Source organism: Chaetodon auriga, chromosome 20, assembly GCF_051107435.1.
Source record: "Chaetodon auriga isolate fChaAug3 chromosome 20, fChaAug3.hap1, whole genome shotgun sequence".
In the NCBI taxonomy this organism is placed as follows: Eukaryota; Metazoa; Chordata; class Actinopteri; order Chaetodontiformes; family Chaetodontidae; genus Chaetodon; species Chaetodon auriga.
Genome location: NC_135093.1, coordinates 8,696,919 through 8,724,093, shown reverse-complemented (window position 1 = coordinate 8,724,093; position 27,175 = coordinate 8,696,919). Strand labels below are relative to the sequence as shown.

General features: G+C 46.5%; 1 protein-coding gene across 33 annotated transcripts in view; it reads right to left on the bottom strand.

Moving 5' to 3' along the window:
• tcf7l2 (transcription factor 7 like 2) overlaps positions 1 to 27,175 on the bottom strand; it is an 89,922-nt gene that overhangs the window by 2,769 nt on the left and 59,978 nt on the right. For 3 of the 33 annotated variants that reach the window (XM_076759111.1, XM_076759120.1, XM_076759122.1), the window contains 10 exons: positions 14,648 to 14,780; positions 11,842 to 11,944; positions 10,729 to 10,815; positions 6,339 to 6,464; positions 6,080 to 6,242; positions 5,664 to 5,771; positions 4,911 to 4,959; positions 4,025 to 4,075; positions 2,789 to 2,861; positions 1,528 to 1,588 (listed from right to left, as the gene is read on the bottom strand). In XM_076759111.1, coding sequence (XP_076615226.1) covers positions 1,546 to 1,588; positions 2,789 to 2,861; positions 4,025 to 4,075; positions 4,911 to 4,959; positions 5,664 to 5,771; positions 6,080 to 6,242; positions 6,339 to 6,464; positions 10,729 to 10,815; positions 11,842 to 11,944; positions 14,648 to 14,780 — 936 coding nt within the window. In that variant the 3' untranslated portion in view covers positions 1,528 to 1,545. Of the gene's footprint in view, positions 1 to 1,526; positions 1,589 to 2,136; positions 2,210 to 2,788; positions 2,862 to 4,024; positions 4,076 to 4,910; positions 4,975 to 5,663; positions 5,772 to 6,079; positions 6,243 to 6,338; positions 6,480 to 10,728; positions 10,816 to 11,841; positions 11,945 to 14,647; positions 14,781 to 20,434; positions 20,579 to 23,821; positions 24,853 to 27,175 lie in introns of those variants that run through there. The other 30 variants (XM_076759118.1, XM_076759121.1, XM_076759123.1 and 27 more) reach the window with 21 other exon arrangements.

The following is a 27,175-nucleotide window of genomic DNA, read 5'->3' as shown; positions in this document are numbered from 1 at the left end:
GGATACGAGGCGAAAAAGTCAACAAGATCCACACTACCCCGTATGTGCCCCACAGACACGAGTGTGTGTGCGTGAGGGGTCAAGGCATCATGTTTGCATTCCTGCCTGGGGTCGGGACCCTCCCCCTGCCTGCCGAGTCCTGAGGCCAGGCCCGTTGCGCTCAGTGGAACCCGATGAATGAGCATGGGGAGGGGAGGAAAGTGGAGGGAGGGAGGGGGAGTTGGGAGAGTAGAGGATTGGTGCATTTATCTGTGGTGACTCTGCTGCGAAAGCTGTGCTCAGATTTGGTTAAGGGGGAATCTCTGCCCACCTCATCTTTACCCTGACCCTGGCAGTGACCCTTCTCTCAGCTCTCCATTCTATCACGAGGATGCCTGAAGGCCACGGAGTATTAGTATTTAAGACTCGGGGAGGGACAGGGAGTCGGGTAAAAAGAAGTCTAAGGTGTTTAAAAAAAGAGAGATTGAGGCTTTTGTACCATATAAGGTTCATCTACTCTTCAATTAGGGTCATCAAATCAAACCTTTTCCTGTAATTCCGAGGGGGGAAATTCTACGTAAACAGAGAGAGCAGATCACTGAGAATGAAAAGGAAGAGGGACATCAACAAATCACATAAAAGGGCTCACGAAACCTTGAACGCATTCTAGGGTGAAAGACAGGCATGCATTTCCAATAAAGCTCGACAGTACAAGCACACAACAAGGGACGTGTAGAACACTAGAAAAGTCTGGGAAAGAGTGGGGATGAGGCTTCTGACTGCGCTCTGCACGGATACTGTAGCACTGGGTGGTGCGGAGTATCGACCGGCCGTAAAAAGGTATCATTTTGCCACTACATACACATCTTGCTCTCGATAACTGTCTGTCAAACTGCAACAAATGAGCTAATATCCATTTTTTAACAGACATATCGATTCATAGTATGTGCCTGTGTATGTTATTGATTTCTCCTTCTCGGGGGAAATTACACCAGATGCATCTTTTAGGAAATGGAGCCCAGAGAGAACTTTTAACCTCTCGGCTCCTAAGACGAAAACTGAATTATCGCGCTTTTCCAGCCTCCTGATCTCATGATCTGCTATTATTGTTTAAGGAATAATGCAGCGTTTCTGATATCGTGCGTGTCAGCTGGGAGGGAGAGGAGAGAGCCGAGTGGAAACAGCAACAATGGCGGACTGTGTGGAGCTGGGTGAGCGTGACGTCCTACTTCTTTCAAAGACAATTTTAACGGAAAAAAAGAAAAAAAAAAGTAGAGGCGATGTGTGAAATTCTTGTTGCTTGAAATTGCGGCAAAACTGGGAAACGTCCTTTAAAAATAGGTTCATAAAGTGCTAAAAATACAAAAATCACCGGACTGAATTTTGCCTTTCGAGCCACATAAATGATCAAAACAAATAAAAGGTGTAGGAGCAGAAACAGACAATGTGTTGCAATGGTTGGTGCAGAAGAGTCAAGAGAAAGTGGGGCAGGGTGTGGTGCAAGCCAGACACAGAGAAGGGTATTACGTAGCAGAAACAAATACCTACCATGAAAATATTCCCAATTCAAAGACTGCTTGTGTCAGAACAGAAAGACAACAGGTAGGGACTAAGTAAGGGTTATTGAAGAGGAGTTTGGAGGAAGAAGAGGTGGAGAAGGAGGAGGAAGAGGGCACAGAAAAGAGTGTCACTGAGCAGGCCCTCAGAGAAAGCAGGGCTAAATTTGTAAGCATAACATTGTTATTCAAAGGACGCCAATTAGAACAAACATGACAGTTAAGATGGGAGGGAATTATCCACTGCCTGGAGAGAAAATGGATTTCAAACCATAACAAGTCCGACTGTAAGAGACGTTATTCCAAATGACACGAGGAAACCCTGATCTTGCAGCAAAAGATGTTTTGTTGACGTAAAATGTTCGCTAATCCTATTTAGAAATCCATTTTCTGCCACCGGGCTTGAACCGAGTTCAATGAGGAAAAAAAATTGCTGTGAGGGAATTTATAGCAGGAAGCTCCTCAGTAAAGAAAAGGAGCAGAAGAGTTTGCCATCTGTTACCACACTGATGGAAACGTGTTTTGGAGGGATATATTATTGAAGGAGAAGAAGCTGCTCATTGTGGATGTCTTCCTCCCATTGGTACTACAGCAGTTATACCTGCATGGTTTGCACCATAAACTCAGCTGGTCAAGCCCGAACAAGGCACGACACTTCTTTGGGGTATTTGCATCTGTTAGCCAAAGAGGTAGACAAAAACACACACACAGAGACAAAAAAAAAGAAAGAAAAAAGAAAATGGACACGTCATTGCACAGACAAAAACATGTAGCCAGGGCTTAGGTTTAGGCTGGCAACACTGGGATGTCCTCCATATTGACCAAACCATCAGGCTCCAGATCCTCCAAGCCCCCGACCCTGCCAGTTTAGGATTTCTGACCAATCTCAGTGAGGCTTATTGTACTGTACATCCTGCAATGAAACCCCCATGACCCCCGAAATGTCTCTTCATCGACACACATGCATCATTCACACAAACACTCTGGCATATGCTGTTAATACCCTTCTTCCCAAACAGGAGGTAAAAATCAAATAGTGGGAACCTAGAGATAGACCGGCAGGGCGTGGCTGGAGGAAGCTGAGAGGTCACGATAGCCTGGCGGGACAGACAGAGGGAGGGGGGGACGGGGGTGGAAGAGAAGAGGAAGAAAAGGCAGCAGCAGCAGCAGCAGAGAGCGAAGGAGGAAGTCCCAGTGTACTGTTGGCCAGCCCTCACCTGGCCCTGGCCAGTGCAAGCACACACCATACACACCTGCACGGGCCACACCAGTTATTCTGTTGATCGAGCCCAAAGCGCGCTCGACACTTCTTAGGAGCGCTCAGGTCTGATGCCGCAACAGGGAGGGGAAGCCAGCAGAGAGGAGGAATAGAACCAAAACCATAAGGAACAGAAATCAAAAGGAGGAGAGAAATAAGGAGAAAAAACAGGTAACAGTGAATCTATGAAGCTTGGCAGTGGCTCATTGTGCAAGAACACCCCCCCCTCCCAAAAACCCCCCTTAAAGCCATTCTCAAGAGTGCCTTCAGAGATAAAACTGAACACAATTAGTGTGTTTCAGACATTAGTAGAATCAAAATGCATGCAAATTATCAAATTAAGGCATTAATGTGGAAACAGTTGCTCTCGGTCATGTAATCTAAAGTCTAGCTGGAGTTAATGCTGCAGTGCTTATTTGGTGGAGAGGATATAAACGGAGCAAATGCAGACTGGGTTCATTTACTGGGAGATGTTATCAGTGCAGTAAGGGGTTCAAAAAGACAGGGTCAAGGTGGGGGGAAACTAGGCGGCAGTAGTAGCAGAGTGCTAAAACAGCACGGTGTGAGTTAGCCCTAGCCAGGGGAAGGATTAAAAAGGCTGGAACCTGAAGAGGGAATCTACTCCTTAGACCTGGCATCAAACACTTGACTGTTTTCCATCAACTTTGGCTGGCTGTTGCAGAAAAGCTGCCAGTCACTTGCTAAATCTACCCAGTAACCGTGTCGTTATGAGAGGCAGAGCAGAGTGACGGCAGAATATTGAGGCGTTTGAGTCCAGGTCTTGTTGAGTGGAGACAGATTTGAAGCCAAACTCATGCTGGCCTATAGGAAAGGCACAAGCGCGGCTACTGAAGCATATAGATTAAGGAGGTTTACCCTGACATCATAACCTTCAGGTCATACTCCTAAGTAATAATCTGGTCTTTATGTCATCAGTTCCTCAAGCATAGTGCATAATGACTTTGCCAAAATACGGAAAATGCTCTAAGCTAAATAGCAACATGTGTAAATGGAGATAAATTAAATATAATCTAGCTTGAAGTCAAACAATAGCAACATTTTAAGAAAAGAAAGCAGCAAACAAAGCAAAAAGAGCATATTTCAAAATAGAATTTAATCTTAAACCTGCCTAATATTGCACATTCATTGATCAATAAATATACATTAATATAAAAAAAAAGAAGAAAAAATAAACAAGTTAGTAATTTAATACTCAAAATGACATTAGCACCTGTAATCGGAGGGAGTGAAAGGCAAGGGTTTGGAAAATATTCTCTGTGTTCTGAAAAAAAAAAGAACAGATAGAGAGGCCTTCAAGAAGAAATCCGTCACCAAACGAGCGCAAAATACATAATAACAAGTCGCCATTTCTCCTCACAACACGATCAGAAGAATATGAATCATGAGAATAAAAATGGATAAATCATAGAATTAGCAAACCTCCTTAATTTTAGGATTTAAGTGATTTGTCTTATGTTGATACAAAAGCATGCACGAAAGCAAGCAAGGGGCAGCCCAGCAAGCACATGCACGCACGCACACACACACGAGCACGCGAACACACACACACACACACCCACACACACACACACACACAGTACTGTAGTGCTGTCTATCTGCAGGGCACAGGCATTATAAAACGGGGCCACGCACACAACACTAGCAAAGTTAATGGCTCTCACAATGCTTCAACTTCACATTCTCCAAACATACATATCACAATACCAGAACGCTAAGGGGCAAAGTGGGGAGGGGGGGGGGGGGGGTTGGTGTCAAGAGGGGAGGTGAGAAGGAGTGTGGGGGGTCATGCATATTCAGTTGTTAGCTGGGGAAGGCTAGGGGAAAATGGGAAAAGGGGGGTATTACAAGCAACTCTACCATTTAAATATTGCATTGGGTAGCATAACTATACCAAAAAACAAAAAAAAAAAAAGAGAAAAAAGCCAGGCACAATAACACACACACACACACACGCACACACGCACACACACAAAAGAAACATAACCAAAAAAAAAAAAAAAACACACACTAGCTTGACTTTTATCTTGCAAGATGTCACATCTGCCTGACACATGATGGGGCTCTTCTAATATGAGAGATAATTGCAGCTCACTTACCATTGCTCTCTGCTTGCTGCTTTTCCCTTTTTCTCTTCTTCCTTTTCCCCTGTTGGTTAGCCGCCAAAAAAATAGAAAGAAAAAAATAGACACAGACAGGAACCTTAGTTATTATATTGCAGAATGCCCAAAACATGAAACAGAGAATAGGACTCATCTTTGTGTTTACTTATTTATTCATTCATTCTTTCTCTGCCTTTTTTTTTTTTTCTGTCTCTGCCCTCCGGTTTGTAACAGCCACTGCAGGCCAGACCAGAATTCTCCCGCCTCTCTCTGTTTTCTGTCTTTTTATGCTGTTTTCTTCTTTCTCTGTAATCTTTTGTCTTATTTTCCTCTGCTCTGTGAACATCTAGACATCTTGACTAGCTTCTGCTTTGGAAGACAGATTTCTCTCAGGCTGCTCGTGGAAAAGCTGGTCAGCTTGATCCCAAAACTGACCAGAACTGATGAGAATCTGCGCACTTATGTGTCAGAACAAAGCGTCTGGGCCGCGAAGCATTCGCCGCGGATTCATGTGAACAACATCGTGGCCAGACTGTTACAAATATTCCTCCATGTCATAACAAGACGGGTCTAGGTCAAAGCAATTTGTCCAGCCTCAGATATACATATCAAAAGAAAATTACAGGAAGAAAGCGATCCCTCAGGCTAGATAAGAAAAAAAAAAGCAAAAGAGCGAGCTCATCCTGGTCATGTCACCTAGTGAGAGGGGGAGAGAACAGGCCGTTACGACTTGTAAACTTAAAAACTTACATAGTTGTCTCGTGCTGACCAGCCTGGGTACAGCTGCATGTGGAGCTGTCGCTCTTTCCTGGCCAGCTCGTAGTACTTGGCCTGCTCCTCCCGCGATAGGGCGTGCCACTGCAAAATGAGAAACAAGACACAGAGAGAAGACATGGAGAGATTTTTACCTTGAACAGGAAATAACAGAGATATACAGGTTATGAATCAGGCTACAATACTGAGTCTTTTTAATCTTCTAACAGGCCTGCGAATCCCAATCACGGTCCTCGATTACCACAACTCTTGAGCTCCACCTTGACCCCCGGGTGCGAATCAGCCCATGTTTAGAATAAAAGTAGCCGGGCAGTGGGTCTCCATTGAGAACCTCTATGATAAGCTTGACCATCACAGTGTTGGTGTGTGTCCAGCGAGCTGTCAGGACTTACCCTCCGCCCCAGGATCTGGTTGATGGCAGCACTTTCCTTCAGTGTGCACTCAGCCACCACCTTGGCCCGCATCTCCTTCATGTAGAGCATGAAGGCGTTCAGAGGTTTCTTTATGTGGACCTGTTTCTTTTTCTCCTCTTCCTTTTTAGCGTCTGACTGTTTCCTGCGGAGGACAAGAGTGCAGAAAGGTGAGCGGAGCCGAACTCCGGCGAAGCTCCGAGGCTGAAATGTGAGTTTAGGGAGGCGAAAGTGTACTCACGAGCTGTTGAGGGAGCTGATGTCGCTGTGGGAGGATTCCTGCTTGACGTTGGGTGTGACGATGGCTGGGTGAGGGATGCCCGTGGTGTGCAAACTGTGGTGAGGGGGCACCATGTGTGGGGGGAACCTAGAGGACAGAAGACTGTGTAAATCGTCAGAATGGACACGGGTGAAATGAGAAGATGGAGCACATGTATACACAAGACTAAAGACTAAATTCCGTTCCCGTCTTTCAATGACAAGTCAAAGCAGTTTTTCCCAATTTCTTTCACAGAAACAGAATTTGCCTTTAGTCACAAGAAAAGACATAAATGCACATACAAAACATCCACATGAAAACGTCCAAGGCCGAGTCCTGTGTTCTTACTCAAAAGGAATCAGATTTTAGCACTCAAAACGAGTGTTAGGGCGAATGTCGCCGTTTAATTTGATCACAGAAACCAGCCTGGACAGCTAAACACCCCACACAAAGCTATATACAGTACCATTATGACAAACCATCACTTGACCATCAGTAAAATGTTTTGAAAAAGCTATATTGTGTGGCAGTAAGAAAGTACAATTGCCCAAGGATAAAACTCTTGAATGCCATTTTGGAACAACCCAAAAAAACCAAGATGCCAAACACTCGAGCCGAGTGCGGTTTTGTTGCCTTTATTTAACAGCAACCTCGCTGAGATTCATAATCTGTGTCCTCACGATAGAGGCAACAATACATGTCGCAGAGTCAATGAAACACGTTGGCTTGAGGGCTCTGTGCACCTTGAACTTTCCTACAGCTCCAGAGAGACCGTGCAGACTCTCATCTATCAGCGCTGCCACTGATTACACCCCCTCCCTCCGCCTCACATTTGGTTTTTGAGGAAAAACTTCGTGCCTGCCTTAACAACTGTCACCTGTGAGAGCTGAGGAAGGGGTTTCCAAATAAGATTTAAGTCACAGTGGCAACGTCTTTCATCCGTAGACGACAACTCTTTGTAATATTGGAGGAAAACTGCATTTGTAGCAGTTACATTGATATGAAAATGGCGGGTTTTGGAGGGGTAAAGCTTGAACCATTATCTCTTATCAAGGAATATTGCAAACTAGATTAAAATGTTCTATCAAAGTCTGGTATCACTTCAGGTATTGGGTCTCCATTTGCTTCCCCCCCATTCTTTTCTGCCAATTCAGCACTGTCAGCAGCACTGACATTTTTATCTTCATCCCTCTGCACTCCTATCATCATTTCATCATCTCCAACCGCTGCACGCATCGAGGCCAGAAACCCTTATTTATGAAATCGTTTCAGTGGCCAGAGCAGCTGTGAGACGCTGCTGTACTGTATGTGCCAGCGTATGTATCACACTAATTATTTGTGTCAGGTTATTTGAACGTGTGCGCGTCGATCTGCATGTGTGTGTTTACAGCGCGGCGCCTCGGCTCCACGTGACCATACACAAATTTAAGAGAAGAGAGGATGAAGGAGGAGAAAAAAAAAGGAGGAATAATTCTTTTTTTTTTCTTTCTTTCTTTCTTTTTTTTTTAAAGCAGCTCATTATCCGGCTGTGTCTGGCTGCATGGCTCCGAGCCAGAATATAATGATGAGGATAAACTCGCCAGGAACAACTAGTTTCTGTTGGAGGCCATCTCAGGGGAGTGCCAGCGCGCTCCCCCCTCAAACTCTTTCCCTCTTTTTCTCCTTTCCCCTCTTCTCCCTTCATCACTGACACATTGGTGTTTGTGCCATGTCATCCGTTGATGGGGAGCTCGGCAGCAGTGGCTGCATATCGCCCATCATTAGGGCTGCTGCATTTTCCTCTCTCCCTGTTCACCCTCCCTCCTTCTCTCTGTGCACTTGTTAAAATTTCCTCTGTTCCAAGATCTATTTTTTCTTCTTCTCTACTCCTCCCTGTCCCCTCACCACCTCCACACTCCTTCGCCCCCCTCGCCACTCCTCCCGCTGCCACTGCATGGCCCAGGTTATGGTTTAAACATGACGGCCATCCCTTTGAAGCGCGGGGGCATCATCATCATCATCCGGGCTCATCAGCAGCAAGCAGCGCCTTGGACCAATTTAGCCAACACAGAGAGGGGAGACGCAGCAGAGACCCCCACCCATCCACCCACCCCAACCCTGGGGCTCCTACGTCTCAATCTGAAAGGTAAGAATGGCTGGCAGTGTTGGGGTGGGGGTGAGGGGGGAGGGGTCACTGGCGCAGCAAGCCCAGTGTCAGCCAGTGCCATTTAATTGCCAATGCGAAGCAGTAGCCCCCGTGCCTGTTTAATGTATAATGATCCGGCCGGTGCGCTTCTCCCGTTCCCAAGGAAAAGAGAGGGAGCGGGATGATGGGGGAACATATCAAAGGGCAGGCTTAAGCATAAGGGGCAAAGGGGCCTTCACATCCTCCCACCTGTCACACACACACACACACACACAATATCAGGGACCTGCACTGGCTCCAACCCCATTATCAAAATAATGTCTTTCATTTGCTCCACTGACTGTCTCTACTCTCCTTGGCTCTCTTTCCGCCCGTCCTAAAAGAATGCATTTTTTAACAGGACCTAGGTGTAAGGTGCTCATTGCAGGACTACCAGGTACCAGGTTCCCTCCCTGCATCCTAATTCAGTTCGTGCTACGGCACAGGGGACCGATACTGAAGCGCCGCGCTCCTGCAAAGAACTGGCTCCCGACAAGAGTACAAGGCCAGGATGTCTTTTCTCTGCGATTTCCTCCGCTCAGCCTGCTCCCTGCAAATCGTTTGAGCTATCACAACAGTCTGGTCCATTCTTTGAACAAAACCAACTGGCTGAAGGCTATGTATGAAAGGCTTCTGCCATTTTGCTGACACAATTAGACAGATTTTTACTAGATTTTGTCAACAAATTGATTCTCTTCCTTTGCCCTGTCAAAGTCAGAATTTAGGGTGGGGTTTTTTATGTGTGAGGAGGGAGGTTGGGGGATATTTTTTTTTTTTTTTTTGGAGGGGAGAGATGTGTTAAACCCTCCCATTCTCCAGAGAGCTCCCAGAGCCCTCCATCTATTCAGTTATACTAATTCAATTAGGGGCCTCATCACAGAGCATTAGCTCTTCCCCATGGCCAGTCCCCCCCCACACCCCAGCCAGTATATTCAATTAACTGCACTGGAAATAAGATGATCACAATGTAGAGGCTGTCATTAAGGGACCAAATTAGCAGTCACTTAAAGCCCAGGTTGGCTGGGTGCTGCTGCCAGATGCCGATGTCTGGACAGACCCACCGTCTGACCCGCTGCACCTGAGAAGGGCTGGGAGGGGCGAATCTAACCCAGACACCCGTCTGCAGAGTTTGATGCAAGAAAGTCTGAATATTTGAATCACTAAGAGGAAAACTGAACAGCAAAGACTGTAAAAACCGAACTGAACTGTCTGGGTGAGCTTTCAAACTCAGCTTTCCATTATTCTCAGTGCTATACTTTAAAAAAGAAAATGCCCCCCCCCCGCCTCGTGACTCCTCCCTCTCTGCATCTACATGATCCATCAATGTCACTGAGGTCTAAACACGCCGCCCTCAGGAGCTGCTTTTCCAATCAGGCTGTAATTAAACTTAAGCTTGGCCTCATCCCTAGACTCTAAACCAGCGCCGTCCAAAGTGCCCCTGCTGCAAGGGCGTATAGAAGGGATGGGAGGAGGAGGAGGAGGAGGAGGAAGGAGGAGTAGAGTAGGAGGCTGTTTGTTTTTTGTGCTGGTGCCTTTTTGGCTCCTCCACACCCACAAATCATGGGCTTTTAGTCCTCCAAAATTAATTCTTTTCGCCTCCCACCAATATAGAGGACATGCGTCCCTCAAGGGAACAGTAAGTAGTTTAACACCAACTGACAAACACACACACATGTATACAAGATGGCAACAAATACACATACCCCACCCGCCCCATGGGTGCACTAAAGTCCACAGCAGCACTTGAGCTAGACCCTAATGGGCTGGACCAAAGCAGCTAGCCAAGTGTCAGGCCCCGGCTTATATCAGCTAGTCCCCTTCAAAGTGTTGCTGTGTTTGTTTATCTGTCTGCCTGCTCAAACTCACAGCAAGGACATGCCCCAGCTCATTTCAGATCTGCCTGACATGCAGTGGGGGTAAATGTTCTTCAGGGGCCTCATTAGAAAATGATAAATATAATTAATATTTGAGCACGCTAGCTGGAGCCCCACACTGGAGAATTGGCCTTTTGAACACAGAGATGGGGAGTGTGAGCGCTCCTTAAGGGAGAAGTTGCTGCTCGCTGTCTCTGCACGTGAGCGTGCATGTGTGTTGCTTGTGCATTGCCCTCACAGCCAACACAAATACACACAACTGAATGTGTGAGCAAGAGAGAGTGTGTGTGTGTGTGTGTGTGTGTGTGTGTTTAGCTCCTAGGGCTCAACTCACCTTGACATGGATGCGTTGACAGTGAGCGCAGTTGGGTAGGGGTGTCTAAAACCCCCTGTTGTGATTGGATAAACAGGTTGACCTTGCCTGGGAAGGGGGAAGAAAAGAAGAAAGGCGAATAGGTAAAGGAACAGGGTTGATGGAAGAGGAGAAGGTAAAGCCCTCTGTCTCTCTCCTCTCCCCACCGTGGGCCTCTTTATTCTCATTTGATCAGGACAAAAATCTAGGGGATTGCAGAGCGCAGATCAAAGGGAGGAAAACTCTGAACAATTTGAATGCCACAAATCTTGATAGCAATGGCTAATTAAATTTCATAACCCTTCGCTCGGTGTCGACAGAGTGGGGCCCTGTTCCTCCCCAAGCTGGAACTAGGTGTTTTGTTGTGATAATTAAAGACGAAGCGCGGGTCTCTTTAATGGAGCCATCACGCTAATTGAGGTCTACACATTCAAAGACAAACAATAATGAATGTAAATTTATACCAAAATAAAGTGCAGCAAATCAAAGGGCACCATGGCTGCGCTCGGGGCCTCTCTCGGTATTTAGATTGCGGTGAGAAAACATTAAATTAACAGAGCTTAATTTGTAGCCTTTTGTCATATTAACAAGTGTTGACAAGAGTTACCAAGGGAGAGCCCCCGTGTGGAATTGTGGGTAAAATACGGGCAATCACGGTTCATTACTCTAATTGGACCATACAGAGACATGCAAAATAGTATTTGCCACAAAGTAGCAGGTTGAGGTTGGCGAGGGCCTGAGGAAGCTGCAGTGGGCTGCTGTGGTCCAGGAGTGAGTGTGCTAGAAAGTTAAGGGTGCAAGTTGAAGTTTTAGAGGACTCGAACACAGAGAGAGGACCCACTCGGGGGACCAAGAGGAGACGGAGACAGCTTCCGTAATTGACTTTGTGTACATAAAGACCAACATCCTGCTGCACAGTGTACACACATGTAAGGTAATATCCGCTTTTGCTGTTTGCTGTTTTTGTCTTTGATGATTGGGCTTGATATACAGTACATGCTATTTAATCATTACAATATGTGGGCGTCGCTAGCCTTTTCACACAACTCACAGGAGAATACAGTAGAAGGAGTAATAAAAAAAGGATTTGCTTACTGTGGTACTAACCATCCTAGCGGATGGGGGATCTGGCCGACAGTGCCAGGTGACAGTGGGTAATAAGGAGATATATCTGGAGGATGTGGAGGCCTTGGAATTCCTGTGGAAGAAAGAGGATGACAGGAGCAGAGAGGAGGTGGACAGACAAGATGATGACAGACAGAGAGAGAGAACCAAATCTTTGTCAGTGCTGAATTCACTCTTTGTTGAGAGTTTCACATCTGAATGGGGCAGACATCACAGGAGTGCAGATGGGAGGAAGAGGAGGAGGAAGAGGGCTTGTTGCTCGCATGTACACAGTGCTAAATCACACTTCCTGATCAAAGGCCTTTGAGGCGGCGGCGGCACAATGTGTTGGAAGAGGCAGAGGGGAGAGAGGTGAGGAGAAAACACCAACACGATTCTTGTCACATTTGTCTACTGATTCAGCTCTAATGATATAAAATGACTGAAGTTAAGAAGTTAACAAAACACAACAATATAATTAACGCCCTCTCTGTGATCACAGCGCCGCTAATGCAGGGCTACAGGTTGAGTCGGGCTGATTTATCCTGTCATAGCGGCTGGATGGATGTGGATTTTACCTGATGTCAAACATGAATAAACTGCTATTAGAAATATGCAACAGTTACAGATTGTGAGCTGAAAGCCAGCACCAATTTAAGCTTCTGACTCCGATTAACGGCTACTTAAACACAGCGTTACCTCAAATTCTGACACAGTTAACGACAATGTGAAACGCCGCCTATGCATTGGCTCGCCGGCCTCCATTTGTCCAAGCGATTCTCAGAGTTGGCGCAGAAACAGCAGCGGATTTTGTTTGTTATCCCCCGCAGACAAACAGTGACAAAGATGTCCAATTTAAGGATAGCTCTCGGTGAGGGCATCGCCGAGCAATCACAGCGTCCGCGGTGTTGCCTTTTACTTTCTGTGGCAGCTGACAGGCGAAGAAACTGCATCGACAAGCTGCCCTTGAGAAGGTCTCGTACACAGCCGGGTGTAAAAATAACTTTCTCTCTCATGACAAACTTGAAACTGGGAACACTAGACGTGTAAAAGCACAGCAAGGAGGTGTGTGTGCTCAGTAGACCAGGAACTGTGGGGGGGGGGGGCTTTCATTCCGGCTGATTTGTGTTTCTTACACACAGCTGGCTCGCCCGTGCAGCTGTTCCTGTTGCAGATATTTTGGTCAGTTCCAACACAGTCGAAGGCAGAGCCAGATCAGTCTTCACAGATCAGCGCTTGGCCGCTGTTGGTGGTTACACCCAAAGTCTGCAGCTGATCCAGGTTATCCAGGAACTGACTCTTGATAAGGGGTTCTGTGACTGCTGGACAATGTGCTGTCTGGCAGTTTGCGTCTAAGCGGAAAACTTTGCTTGGAACACACTAAAGGCAAGTTCTATTAAAAAGGAAAGCCTTACTAACATTATCCTACTGCCACCCAGCGCTGAAAACCTAATATAGCTCATTAATTAATTAAACACTGAGCCCAATTAAGCAGCCCCATTAAGCACTACATTAAACAGCAGCTGGCACATTATTTCCCCCTTGTAAGGACCATCATAATAAGGGAACATTATTACCTAAAACACTGACTGAATCCACCAGAGACCACTGGAAAGCATGAAATTATTCACCGCACTGAAAACGCATTAACCTGAAAGGACGGGCTGAATGACAGTTAACAAAATGAAGTGCTGGGTCAAGATGCTCACGGAAATGAATGAAATTGCCTAAAAATGCATGCTGAATGGTTACAGGAGAGGGATGCGTGGGCAGAGTCTGACTGCTAAACGTGGACACTCTGAACCTGCAGGATCAACAGGCTGCAAAGACGCAGCTCCAGTTCTGACAGAGTTGGGAGATGAAGACTTGTAAATCCGAGCGCTCGGTCACATCCTCCATTGTGAGGATTTCTTGTGCGCTCAGATGAAGACATCACTCCGAGCACACAGGATCGAGGACTATCTGTTCACTGCTCTCTGGTATTTAGACGCGAGGACCTCTGACTACAGAGGCCGTCTTGTTTCGAGCCTTGGCAAACAGAGTTGCGGTCATGAGCCGCCGTGGTTGTTTGCTGAATTCCGTGTTTAACGAGAGCTTTATGAGCCACTGTTCAGGTGCTTGTTCTCGAATGGAAGGCCACTTTGCACTGAGGCCAAACCACTCGTTAGCATGCTAGCTAAATCAATCAGTAACATATGAGTGCAGTGGTTGTCAACGAGAAGCACTTGAGGTTGACTGTGTCCCACTTTAAATGTCACAATCTTGCACAGTCCTAGTTGTGTTTCTGACATCTTTAAATAAGCAATTAATGTGAAAATGTCGTCCAAATAATACATGGGTGTATCAATATTAATAGGATAGCAGTTTAAACAATACAGTTTACAGAATACCTGCATGCTCAACGTGACATCTGAATGTTTTAATCTTGATGTGTTTTTACAAGAATGTGTCTGCAGACAGACAGACGCCATCAAGACAAACACAGTCCTGAATATGTGAACCATGGTGGCAGGGCATAATAAAACATTTACACACCCATCAGTGCAAAGAGGTGACGTGCCTTATCTGAGCCGGAGCTGCTTCTGTGGTTTTTCTCAACTTCTTTTCAAAACGTGTGCTCAGAAGTTTCATCGTGACACCTTTAAAAACACGCTGTGCTGTTTTCTAAGGCTGATTTTTTTTTTTTTTTCCCAGCAGGAAGCAGGTAGCATGTTGCTAACTGAAAGTCTGTTCTGAATAAAAATCTCCTCACGCCAGTCAAACATGCATGCATGCATGCACAGAGTGGAAACTTTACCTGTTTTGGGATCCACGTCTGTCTGTAGGTGAGGTGGGGGGTTCCCCGGTGTGAAGTGCTCATTGCTGTAGGTGATCAGAGGCGTGAGAGGGTGCACATGGTGAGGGTGCTGTACCACTGGAACCTTATTAGACTGAGAGACAGAAGGAGGATAGAGAAAGAGACAGATAGATGGGAATAGAGAGAGAGGGGGGGGGGGAAACAAAAAAAAAAGGCCAGGTTGTTAATATCTGGGTTAGGGGTTAGAGATTGCAGGCGCTCGCCACAGAATTACAACTTGGTCTGAAGGCTCTCAGAAAGAGGAGCTATCAAATTCTGGGTTCTCTCGAGGCGCCAAACCGCCAAGCCACAGTGAAAATAGTGTGGTTTGTAATTAAAAACACTTCTGCGGTGTCACCCTGGAATTCAGTAACACAATCTAAGAGGCTTGGGGGGTTGCCAGTTCACATTTGGGCCTGATGTGTGATGAGGCACTTTTTAACCACGGTTGCAGTGAAGTAATCGATCATCTGTAAACCACGAAATCAAGGCAGCGCGTGTAAATCCACAGTCATTAGCAGCCCCAGTCAGCGCTCCGCTCGGCTCTCCTCCTCCCTGCACTCGAGCCTCCTCCCGGTCTCCCCTCTTCCTCGCTCCCCTTCCCTCGTCTATTCCCCCAGGGCCCGGTTCATGGAGGGTAGGGGTGTATTGTAATAAAAGGGTTAGGAGAGAGGAGGTGGGGCTGAAAATCCATTTCTGCATTTTTGCCAAATTAGTTTTAGCTATGTAATCTTCTCTTTGTGCTCCTAAGTGGTGCAGGCCCCCTTTTTTCAATTACCCAAAGATTACAGTGGAGCTTTAGGGGTGTGCTGCCGTGGGCCCCTGCGTTAACCGGAGCTCAGCCCCTCTCATCAGGCCAGGCCGAGACAGACACTAATACACACACAGTCCCCGGCCACAAGATAACCAGATTAGAGCTCTGCTGTAGATTAGGCTGGTGGAAGAGGCTGCTCTCGCCTCTTTACCCACACATCCTTATCCTGCCCTCAGCAGTCAAAGAAGCAGCACTAACCAGGCTTATCATAACATGGATGATATGTTCAGGGGGAGAGGAGTGAGACACCAAGCTGCTTGTGTGTGTGTGTGTGTGTGTGTGTGTGTTCGATCTCATAGGCCACACACCCTCATTAGCGACTTTAACCCATGCAAAAAAGAAGAGGAAAAAAAAAAAAGCTCCACTGTGGCACATTTCCAACCGACTTTGAAACACATTAATGGGACTAGATGTTGGCAGGGGGGCATACATACATAAGATGCTCAGTTGCCCGATGCTCATTGACAATACAAATGCAAAGCTGTGGACACCAGGGCGAGGCAAATGTGAGCAGAACTTAATGCTGCAAACTAATCATCTGTTTGAGGCTGAAGTTAATGTCGGGCCGGCGCGAGAGCCTGCAGTCCATTCAGAGCCCCGTGCTAAATTTTCACTGGGTAGTTAAAGCTGTCCATCTGTATGGTCCGTGCAAGCCTGGCCATCTAGACCTCTATTCTGCAGTGGAAGTGGTGGGGGAGTGGAAAGTGGGCGGGGGACCGAAGGGGGGGCATTCCCTATTGCCATGGTCCCAATGAAAGATTAATGAACCCCAGCAGAACTCCAGGGAGGCAGAGAGACTCCTGGGACTCATTCACAGCCCCGAGCTGAAAAGGCTATGGAGGAGAGAAGGAGAGAGGGGTTGGAGGGGGGGTGTGTTTGTGTGGCGGGGGTGGAGGAGGGGGGCGGTAGGTGGAATGGGATTCGTTAGAAAGAAACATAAACCAAGGCGCTCCTCGTTGCGTTTGGGGCTCCTGATCTGATCTGCACATCTAGAACAGAGGGATGAAAAAGAAAGAGAAGTCTGGTAGAAAAACACTCAGAAGCAGGATTATGGCAGCTGCCAAATGCAGCTGATGACGCTGGGAGATGGCCCCTGTCTTCCTCTCTCTCGCTCCCTCTTTTTCTCTCGTCCAACCCCCCCCCCCCCCCCCCCCCCCCCCCGCCTCCCATCTCTCACCTCCTAACCTCCTCCTTCGCGACTCCCCGCTCCTCCCTCGGGTAATGATGTGAAAGAATGTTGTCAATTCTTCATCTCTTGGTGCTGAAAAGCTTTAGTGGCCATTTAAATGAGTTCTTTTGTCCAGGGGCCCCGGCCATTGAGTAGACAGTTCAAAATGCCCATCCACTGAGTCCACATTTAGACAGAGGGTGTTAGAGAGGGTGTGTATGGGACTGAGGGAGAGACGGAAAGAGCTAGAAGCCAGCCGATTTACATCACAGTCACTTGTGGTCTGAGAGTGTGCTCTTTTTTTTTTTTTTTCCTGAAAAGCCCAGAGTGAGGGAAACGGTGACGGGCTGCAGTGACTGCTGCCTCCATGGTCCACTACAGAGTGGATGTGAGGAAAAGAACACGGTAACATAAGCTAAAGTTCTGGTAGTAAGTGTGCTGGTGGCTTCTGCAGCTTTCCAATGAAGCTTTCTACCCTCTCACATTCCTTCAGAGGTCTTTCCTTTGAGTTCTCTCTGCCAGCACGGCTGACAGCTCACAGCCACAGAGCTGATCACCCGATGCACACACGGTCAGTCAGCTGATGTCGACTTCCTGTGGCCCGCATCAGCTCACTCTGCGTGCCATGTGATCACCACACACCCACTTCGTCTCCCGCTGACGTCAAGACAGCGCCCGGTGGTCCCCGCGGAAAGGAGGCCCAGCACCTGCCCTGTGGTCACCGCGGGACAATGCGAGCCCGGGACTCGTCTGGCAGGCTGCTGGGTGCTTCAGCCGCACGGAGCCCATAGAGCGCCGAGAAACAAAAGCAGGCGACGTGGGAGGCTTTACTCTCCCTGCTCCACAAAAGCCAGGGGAAAAGAAAGAACATTTCCTGCCCCGACACCCCCGCTGACTTGCATCCTTCCCGCCGCCTCCGTCATTACAACAAACAAATATAGCAGGAGACGAGCGGAGACGCTGCTCTGCAGCCGCGATGACCGCGATGATTCTCAAGCCTCAAAAAGAGATTTCGCATTCAAAAGACCCTGCAGAAAGATTTAAGAACGCACTCTTATACAAACATCAATGAGCAGCACATTGACTCCTTCCACGTCCAGGACACATACGGCGCCCGCTGCTGAGGAAGGCCAGTGCTGTGAAGTGCAGGCAGCACACTTAAGTGCAGCAGACACAAACAGAAACAGCAGTTGCCCCCTCTGGTCATGCTGTTGAAATTGCTTCGTCTCTATTTATTCTATTCCATTCTACTCTATTTTATTCTTCTATTTCCAGCTGCGAGGCTCATGTGCTTAAAGGAAAAGAGGCTTAAACGCATTTGTATTGTTTGTGCCATCCTCTATTCACAACGGTGCTCCTCTACAATACCTGTCCATCTTCTGGCCATTGATGGCTAACAAACGCGACTGTTTTTTGGTTTCAAAACTTCCGACAATGCAGCTCTGCAAGTGCTAAACCCATTTCACAAGCTGCACCGCTGGCCCGACCAGAATGCCGTCTCAAGTGTAAAATATTTCCTGTGCCAGCTGGTGAGAGATGCTGTTCCGCCACCGTGTGAAAAGAGCCTTATGGAAGTGGACAAATGAATGAGCTGCTTCAAGTCAGACCTCTGGGGAAGGAGAGGGAGGGGAGTGTACCGGAGAAGGCAGAGGGGGGTGAGAAAGTGACAGCAGGACGGAGTGAGACTAAGGGAGGGAGACAGAGAGGTGGAGGCCGGACAGGAAAAAGCTGTTGGCCTTGCATTTCCGCCTGGTGGCACCTCGCAGGGCCAATTTGAGCCCTAAATGTGAAGGTGGCGACCTCGCGGGCCCAGGGGGTGGCCGGGTGGGGGGCTAGAGCCTCTGTCTCTCTCTGCTTTATGTCATGATATGATGAGTTGTCACAGCAGCTCGCGGGGCTCTAATGAGCTGTAGTGAGGCCGGGGCAGGGGAAGGAAGGCCAGGAAGAGAGGAGAGAGATGTGGGGATGACAGTGCGTGATGGATTGGGGTCCTCTCAGGCCTCCAAATTCCAAAGCAAGCAGAAAAAGCTGCCAGAGCGCCCTGAGCCTCTCCCAGAGCGTGTAAAGTGGCCCATGTCCAAGGCACATGGAGTGACACCACGCAGAAAACACACAACAGCAACACTGGGGAGCTGAGGAAAGTGTCAGGGAAGAGTCATTTCTGTGCGTGCGCACTATTTGATTTGAGCAAAAGCAGAAAGTACAAACTGTGCTGCCACCGATCGAACCAATCATCTGGTATCATTCAGTGTCGTCCTGTTGCAATGTGTTTACACACATGATTGTTGTTTTTCCTATGGGAAGTACAGAGTGCCCCCTCCAGGCTGAAGATCTTCATCTCCCAGCAAACCCCATATCATACCAACCAATGTCCAAACACACACACACGCGCACACACACAAGCCCTGGTAGCACTCAGTCAAATCAATCCTCAGATTCAAGCAGACAATCTAAAGGAATACTTAGAGATTAACGCCAATGGAATATGAAATGCTCTGACAAATTAAAGGCTTATCGGAGCCATGATCCTCCAGCATACCACGCTGATTAAAAAAACCCAGCTACATTTCAGAAATAACATTTCTTGGTTAATCATTAGAGGGGGGGGGGGGGGGAAGAAAAAACCTCTGCACAATATCGAGAACCTGGGAATTGTAGGGGGGGAGCAAAAGGATTTAAAAAGCAGATATGGAGGTGTTGATCAGTTTTCTCTTGCAGAGAAGATGCGTCTCTGAGGGCAAGGGGCTCCCGAGACCACAGTATATTTAAAAGTTAATCTATTCACTTTGCTGCAGTGACATGCCGACTGCTTGATCACAGCGCTGAACAAAAATATTATGTGGGCCAGAGCCTTTGCTCCCCTTCCTCCTGCTCTCTTCGCTAGCACTCAAGTCGCTCGTCACCATTTATTTTTGCTTCCCATCTTTGATAGTCGGCACATCAAATAGAATCGCAGAAAGGACATGTTCTGATATGTCACGGATAAATAAAACTGCGCACAAATAGCTTAAATATGAAGTGGTATTTGGTAGAACCGTTGTATTCTGTGAAGACAAATCGCCTCTTAGACACACGTGTGCTAAAGCTTTTTCTTTTCAATGTAAACAGCCTCTTGAGCTCTCATACCTGAGTTAAAGGGGCTTCTCTAAGAGGTGATATTGTATCACAGTGTTAAGAGCCAGACTGAATTCTGCCTTTTGAAATGCAATCAGCCCCTCAGAATTTCAGTTGAAAGCCAGGCAATTAAGAATTTGAATTGGATGGCAACACTGACAAAGGAGTATGTTAATGTGTGAGGTTATTGAAATCTTATTTTACATTTCATGGTTAAGACATGAGCTTGATCAAATAATGTTTTGTCGAGTAAATAATATTCCTCTCCGGAGAAATCGAGTTCAATCTAGCTGCAGTGTTTGCGATATTTATCATTAAGGCCTCGATTTAGGAATATTAAAAAAAACAAACCATTTAAAAGTGTGCGACGGTGAGACGAAGCATCGCTCTTTGAACAATTAGCGGAATATAATCAGCACGCGGATTCGTGAACGCACACGTAAACACACAAGTTTTCCATGTGGCGGAATATTTTAAACACAGATGACCGCGACTCCCTCCACCCAAACCCCAACTCCCTCCCTCCCCATCCCCAAGCTACCACCAAGCTGCACCACCGCCACAACAGCAACAACCTGTCAGAAGAGCGCTGAAAGCCTTCAGAGGAAGCAGAGACAGGGAAGAAGCAGGGGAGCAGAGCTGCGTTACTCACCCAGCTGCTCAGATTGAGGTGCCAGCAGCCCACCTGCTGGAGGAGAGAGAGCCCGGGGCCCACGACTCCTGCCTTGGCTCCCGTCTCCTCCGGCCCGGCTGAAGCTCCATCCCGCGGGTACATGACCCCCTCTGTCCCACCCCCGCCCCCGTCTCCTCCTCCTCCTCCTCCTCCTCCTCCTCCTCCTCCTTCCACCTGGCCCCCCCAGATCCTCCTTCCCTCTCTACGCCGGGGAGAAGCCCTCTTGCTTCTCTTGGCCGCTTCTCTCCTCCACTTCTCCTCCTTCTTTGTCTGTTTCTGCCTTGGCTCCTTCCTCCACTGTGTGCGAGTGTGTTGCTGGGCATGTGTGGTGTGTGTGCATGTGCGTTCAGCGTCCCCCCTCTCTTTGCACTTGGTGCCGCGGCCGGCTGACCATTGTTCCCCCAGGTTTTGACATTAGAGTGTGTGTGTGTGTGTGTATCTCTTGAGGCGTCTGGAGCAGGCTCAGGGTCTGAGGCCTAGTTCCTCCATGCACACACACATACATGCACAGTCACCACAATCCTCCCCACCCACCCACATCCATCCTTACAAAAATCCCCAAAAATCCCTCACTCTAACCACAGAAGCCCTTGCTCTTAGCGGCCAGCGGTCTCCTCTTCTTTCTCAGTGAAAGTTTTGATGCCGGTGACAAGAAGTACAAAAAGTGTGAGCCAGACAGAGAAGGAAAAATTACTGTGAGCAGCTTTTCTGCACTGCAGCAGTCTTCCCACAAGCAATACTCCAGAAAAAAAATAAAATATATACTCACAAACACACACACACACACACACAAAAATCAGTTATTACCCAAATCCCGGCTGTACGTTGGGTCTGTGTATGTGTTTCTTAGAGTATGTGTGTGTATGTGTGTGGGCTCTGCTGTGCCTCCAGGATGCCCAGAGACGAACTGGCAGCTTGAAAAGCTTTGGCTACAAGGTAAAGCGAGCAAGGCGAGAGATGGAGACAAAGAGGAGAGAGCAGGAGAGGGAGAGAGAAAGAAGGGAGAAAAAAAAAAAAAAAAGGAACAAGACACAACAACATCCACAAAGGGAGGGCAGGCTCAGCAAAGTGTGGCCAACAGTCACTTTATCTGTGTGATGCTGACAGTCCCCTCTTCATACCCACTTTCCAGGAAGGGGGGGTGAGCCGAGGAGAGGGAGAGAAAGTCTTCACTCTGACACGGACGTGGCACCTTTCGTCGCACTCCTTCTTATTTTTTTTTCCCCTCCCTCTCACCCTTTTTCTAAACAATACCTCAGAGTGGAGAACAATTCTTCTCCTAACTCCCCCGTCAACTCTGTCTCCATTCAAGGTTCATGTGAACAAGGCCTCAAGCCCCTCCTCGCCGCCCTCTTCTCCCCATTCTCTTTTCTCCGCGACTATTTCACCTTCAAATCCATTATTCTTCTGAATGCTGGAGTCAAATGATAAGCTTCACATGGCCAAGACTTCTTTCAAAGAGCGCCAAGAAATTCAAGAGATCTGTTGACCATCAGTGCACACACAGACAAGCTGCATTACATGGGAATTCCATCAAACGGCTCTTTTGGTATTTTGGGAAATGTTGCTAAAATCTGCCATGTTGTTTGAAAAAAAAAAAAAAAAGTGTCAATAAAAACAAAAAAAGACTTTAAAATGTTTTTTTTCCTGAGATGCCTGAGAGAGAAGATTCATTTCCCACATTAAATATTTAATATTGGGGAACTATTATCTAGATGCTTGATAAAAGGAACAGCCAAAAAAAAAAATAAGAAAACATAATTTTAAAGGATGTTAAATCACCTCCGATGAAGAAATCTTAATTTCCAAAGTGGCTCAAAATCATCAAAAATCCAAATTCTGACGACAGAATAAACTTTATCTCAACGTGAGGCTCATTTTCATCTTTGCATTCTATAATTAACGAGACGTGTCAGCCTTTAATTACCTCTTACAAACTCCAACAACCCGCACCTGACTAATGACCATGACGAATTAAATATTTAGAGGGAAATTATTCCCTCCTAAGCACAGTAACATTTAATGTGTTTTTAATACAACCTGATGAAGGTTACTGAAGAGGAAAATAGTGACGAAAAAAATCGAGCAAAGCAAAGGAATCGAAAAAGAAAAGGGAAAGAAACAAAGACGTCTTTAGAAGTGAGCTCAATAAAAGATTCATGTTTTTCAGCTGTATTAAGGTATTTTAAAAGTTGGCAACAGAAACAACTAAGAGACTTTTCTCTTAACACGCTGTTCCTTTTTTCTCCTTTTTCTCCTGCAGGCGTTCAGCCTCTCTGTCACTGTTAGGACCCTGCTCGTCCCCTGGCCTGCAGCAGGCAGTCCTGAGGCCCTTAAAGCCAAAACAAAGCCCTGGGAATGTCCTTTACACAGCTTGGACAATAGCGCGGGGGCTCCAGCTTGACAAGTAAAAGAGCCCCGACAAGGCGGTGGCTAATTGCCTGCCCTCCCTCCATTCAGCCGTCCTGCCACACTCCTGCCATCTCCTTTTGTCCCACGTGCACTTTCTTAAGTAAACTGCCAGTTCACCAGCAAGTGATGGACAGCTCCCAATCACCGAGCCACAATGGCATCAACGCCACAACACAAGAGAGCAGAGGGTGGAGAAAAAAAAAAAATACTCTATCCCACTCCACTGTCTGAGATGTTCGCACGAGACCCAAAAGTGTGCAATACAAAAAAAAAAAAAAGAAAGAAAAAAAAAAAGAAGGAAGAACAAAAACTCGTACAAAACAAGCTAACGGAACGGCCCATGACCTTTATTTTCTCAGATAAATGTGCAGGATAAAACAGTAAAGAGAAAGTAATATCAAGAAACAAGTCCAACTTCAAAGTCCTGCATCTCGTCTTTTAGCATAAACTGTAATAATTACGGTGTAATTATGTTATTTACAAAAATCATGTTTGGTTAAAAATTACACATAGTTCAAGCTTTCAGACATGAACTGTAAAAAATATTAACCCTGATTTATTGATGCCAGCAGCCAGAGCAGATCAGACATACGATCAAAATGACCTAAATCTAAATGTTAATACCACGTGTAATATTTTAAATTCAATATAAATACTGGCATTTACCAATGAGATTTAACAGAATTGCGTTTTAACATGCAATAAACAATAATCATATTTAGTTTGATGTCTTAGAATAATACACCCCTGTCAGGCTGTCAAGACAAAGCAATCAAACACTGCCTTTCATTATCCAAATTGTCAATCTGTCACTTAGCAACATAAGTGTTATAAATTGCCAAACGGAGCCCAGAAAAATATCCATGAATAAATTCAATCAAAACATAATATTTAAAGCCAAACAAGAGCCGGAAAATAAAGCACAGCAGTAATTAAAATGTTGAAAAGTCTTACCATTTAAAAGAGCTGTATTTGGGATGCTGCTCGGTTCCTGGTTAAAACAAGCATGCTGGCACTCGTGGTAGTGCACAGACTCCAAGCAGACTCCCACCACCATGTCAGCCACTAATCCACTGGGGGGCAGCACCTCATCTACGGCAGCCCCTCGCTGACGCCCGATGGGTTAAGCCGATAAGAGAGCGGCCGGAGGACCGGGCGAGAGCCAAGGTATGCTGGAGCGACTTAGGACGGCAGCCCCTTCAGGTCCCAGAGCGGAGAGGACCGCGAGAGCCGGCTGTTCACTCTCAGCCCCCTCACGCATTCAAACGCACGCTCAGGCTGCGCTGCTCCTCTCCGCGTCTGACCGGGACTCCCTCTTTCCCCCTCGCCCATCTTCATATCCCCCCTAATAAGCTCTTTTGTGTCCATCTCTCTTTCTTTGATAAGTTGAAAGAACAACAAAAAGAGGGAGAGAAAGAGAGAGGCTTTCATTCAGCGGCTTGGCAGACATAAAGGTAGTGGAGTGCCGTCTATAGGAGTTGCCCTAACTTGGCTAAACTCAAGCAGCGGGGTGTCTCTCGTCATGTCATTAATCCCCAAAACTAGCCACGCTCCATTCACCGCTAGTCACACTAAATTAAATGCAAAATCAAAAACACAAACGCCGGGCAGGAAAAGTGTCAGAAAAAAAAAAAAGGCTGCAGAAAGCATTCCGATCCAGGGCAAAGGGTGTGTGGCGCTGCAGCCACGTTGCCCCACAGTCCTGCCCGTCGGTAGCCCCAATTTTTGATGTGAGAAGCCCCGGGAAAAAAACAAAAAAAAAAACAACAACAAAAAAAAAAAACAGCCACACAAAAGACAAAAAAACCCAAACATTTATCACCAAAAGAGCCTGCCATTGTACTGCAGCTTTTGCACCTCCAACTCTCCTGCCTGAACTCTCTTAAGACAACTGAGCGGGGAAAAGGAACCCCGAACTCCAAAGTCAAACCTGCCAGACAACAAGCCAACAACAGCAGTTAAAACAATACCAAAAAATACCAATAAATGGATACAAGCCCTGTGTGGCTTTCGGGAGAGCTGGCAATAGAAAATTCAACCCGGCCAACTGGTGGCTTGAAGAGAGGAAGCCCACTCTTAAAGCCGTGATCCGACCATCCACTATACCACCGCTGTGAGCCTTTTAACCACAGCAGAAAAAAAATGACTATTGATCTTCAAATAGCGATAATTGAAAAGATCAAAAAGATTAAACAAAAAAATCGAGAATGTGCTGACTTACCATGTTATGCTCCTTTTTTTGTTGTAGGTTTTTTTGTCTAAATAAAAAAAAAATATTTGCTCAAAGATGCAGCATTGGAGGTGTCAAATATTTGTAGCCGTCTCTTGATCGTATTACTTCCACAGTCCTGGTTTCCAATGCGTCTGAACTTTTTCCCTTTCTCTTTTATTTTGTTTGTGGTACCTAGCCTTTTTTTCCCCTGCTTAAGACTTTAAAAGCCTTCAGCTCAGTAAAGCAGCACAAATTATCTTGCCACCTTGCTCAGCTCTGATGCTTTGGCCGCTAACTTTGGAAGGCCCTTTACTACTGCATCAAAATTAGCATTGTCAAAGCAGTTAATGAATATTAATATTGTATTTGTCATTGGAGCTGGCCCATTGCTGAACTCCAAGTCATCCATCAGGGACAAGATTAAGCACACAATTATTTCTGACTGACAGGGACCAAATCTGGAAGATTTTTTTTTTCCTCCAACAATTTAAAGAAAAAGACACAGCATCATCTTAAGGTACCTCCCATGAGACGAGGCAAGATTAATACACTTTTAATGAAGCAAGATTTCATGGTGCATGAACAGCAGGAACCTCGAGAAAAAAAGGAGAGGGATATAGAAATATTTTGACTCGTAATTTTAAACATTTTTAAAGGATTGAAATCATAAATTACAAATAATTTTGATGACGGCAGACAAAACTTAAATTCAAAGACCCTCTTTTTTTTTTTTGTCTTTTTGATGAGAAAAAAAAAAGGATTTATTCTCCTTGATTTTCCTTTTTTTTTTTTTTACAAGAAGATCCGGATTTGTTTTTTTTTTCACCTTCGGTGGAAGAGAAATAAGGTGTGCGAGCGCTGCACCGCGAACGACGCTGGCGCTAAATTTAACATGAAACATTCATTAAAACCCTGGACCTCCAGCGCTCTCGGCGGAGCCCGGCGGAGCCCCGACCGCTGAGGACCACACAGGCAGCCTCCATCAGCACCGCCCGCTGCATCCAGGAGCTTTCTCCCTGCGCCGCCACCCGCTCGCCACAGAAACAGCTTCACATTAGGAACCGCGGCTCTGTCAAATACGGCTCTCTGCACAATTCTCCTAACCTCCATCAAATATGTCACAATAAATAATCACGTCAGTCCAATTTTTCCGCTGATTTTTTTCCTGGAATGATTAAATAAATCCAAAGCTCTCTCACACCTGAAACATTTGCCTGAAACAAAAGCATTCCTACCTGTACCTGTCTGGAAAAATTAAGCAGATGACACGCCATCTTCTTCACTCCTCTCTACCCAAAAGCATCATTGTGTCTTTTGCATGATTTTAAACGGCAGACCCTTTTCTCTTTTCTCACATATCGTAAATTCTGAGCAACGCGGCGCCGAGCTTTGAAAGCAGCATCCACGCTTTTTGCACAATTATCTGTTTGCTTCCCCCGTTCGACGCCTTCGCTCTGAAGAACGGCCAAATGCAAAATCTTATCCGGTCAAATTAAAACGTATTTTCTACTCGCGCCCCTCTGAAGAACTATAAAATAAAGGGGAAAGCATTGAGGGGGTCGCACAAAAAATGGCAGATGTGGGGCACTAATGCCAGCAGCCCAGTGAATTGGTGTGAGTGCGGGGGTCAAGCTGCGGGCTCACCTTGGAGCGCCGGGCCCCTGCCGACCACCCTGCCGGCTCCCTAATACCATTAGCAACCCTTAGATGAACATACTAAATTGGGCTTTTGTTGTCCAGGTGCCGATCCAGCCTCACTGGTGTCACGGAACCAAATACAGATGGTGCTGCCTTTTTCTGAAATGAATAGCGCGCATAAGAAAGCGCTCCGTCCCGATTCTCCGAAAAAGCCGTCGGCACTGCCGTAATTTTTTGCCGGCGCTCCATTCACACTTCAAACTTTAGGTACCACTTTGCAATGTTTAGTTAATTTTGCTAAAATGATGCATAAATGCGTATCATTGTACACATAATTTGATTTTAATTGAAATTTAGTGCTTGCATTTACAAGATCTCACAGTGAGACGTGGAATGAATTAGACTTGATCCAGTTCGGCAGTGAAGAACGATTTAATCAAAGGGTTTAATCAAAAAGA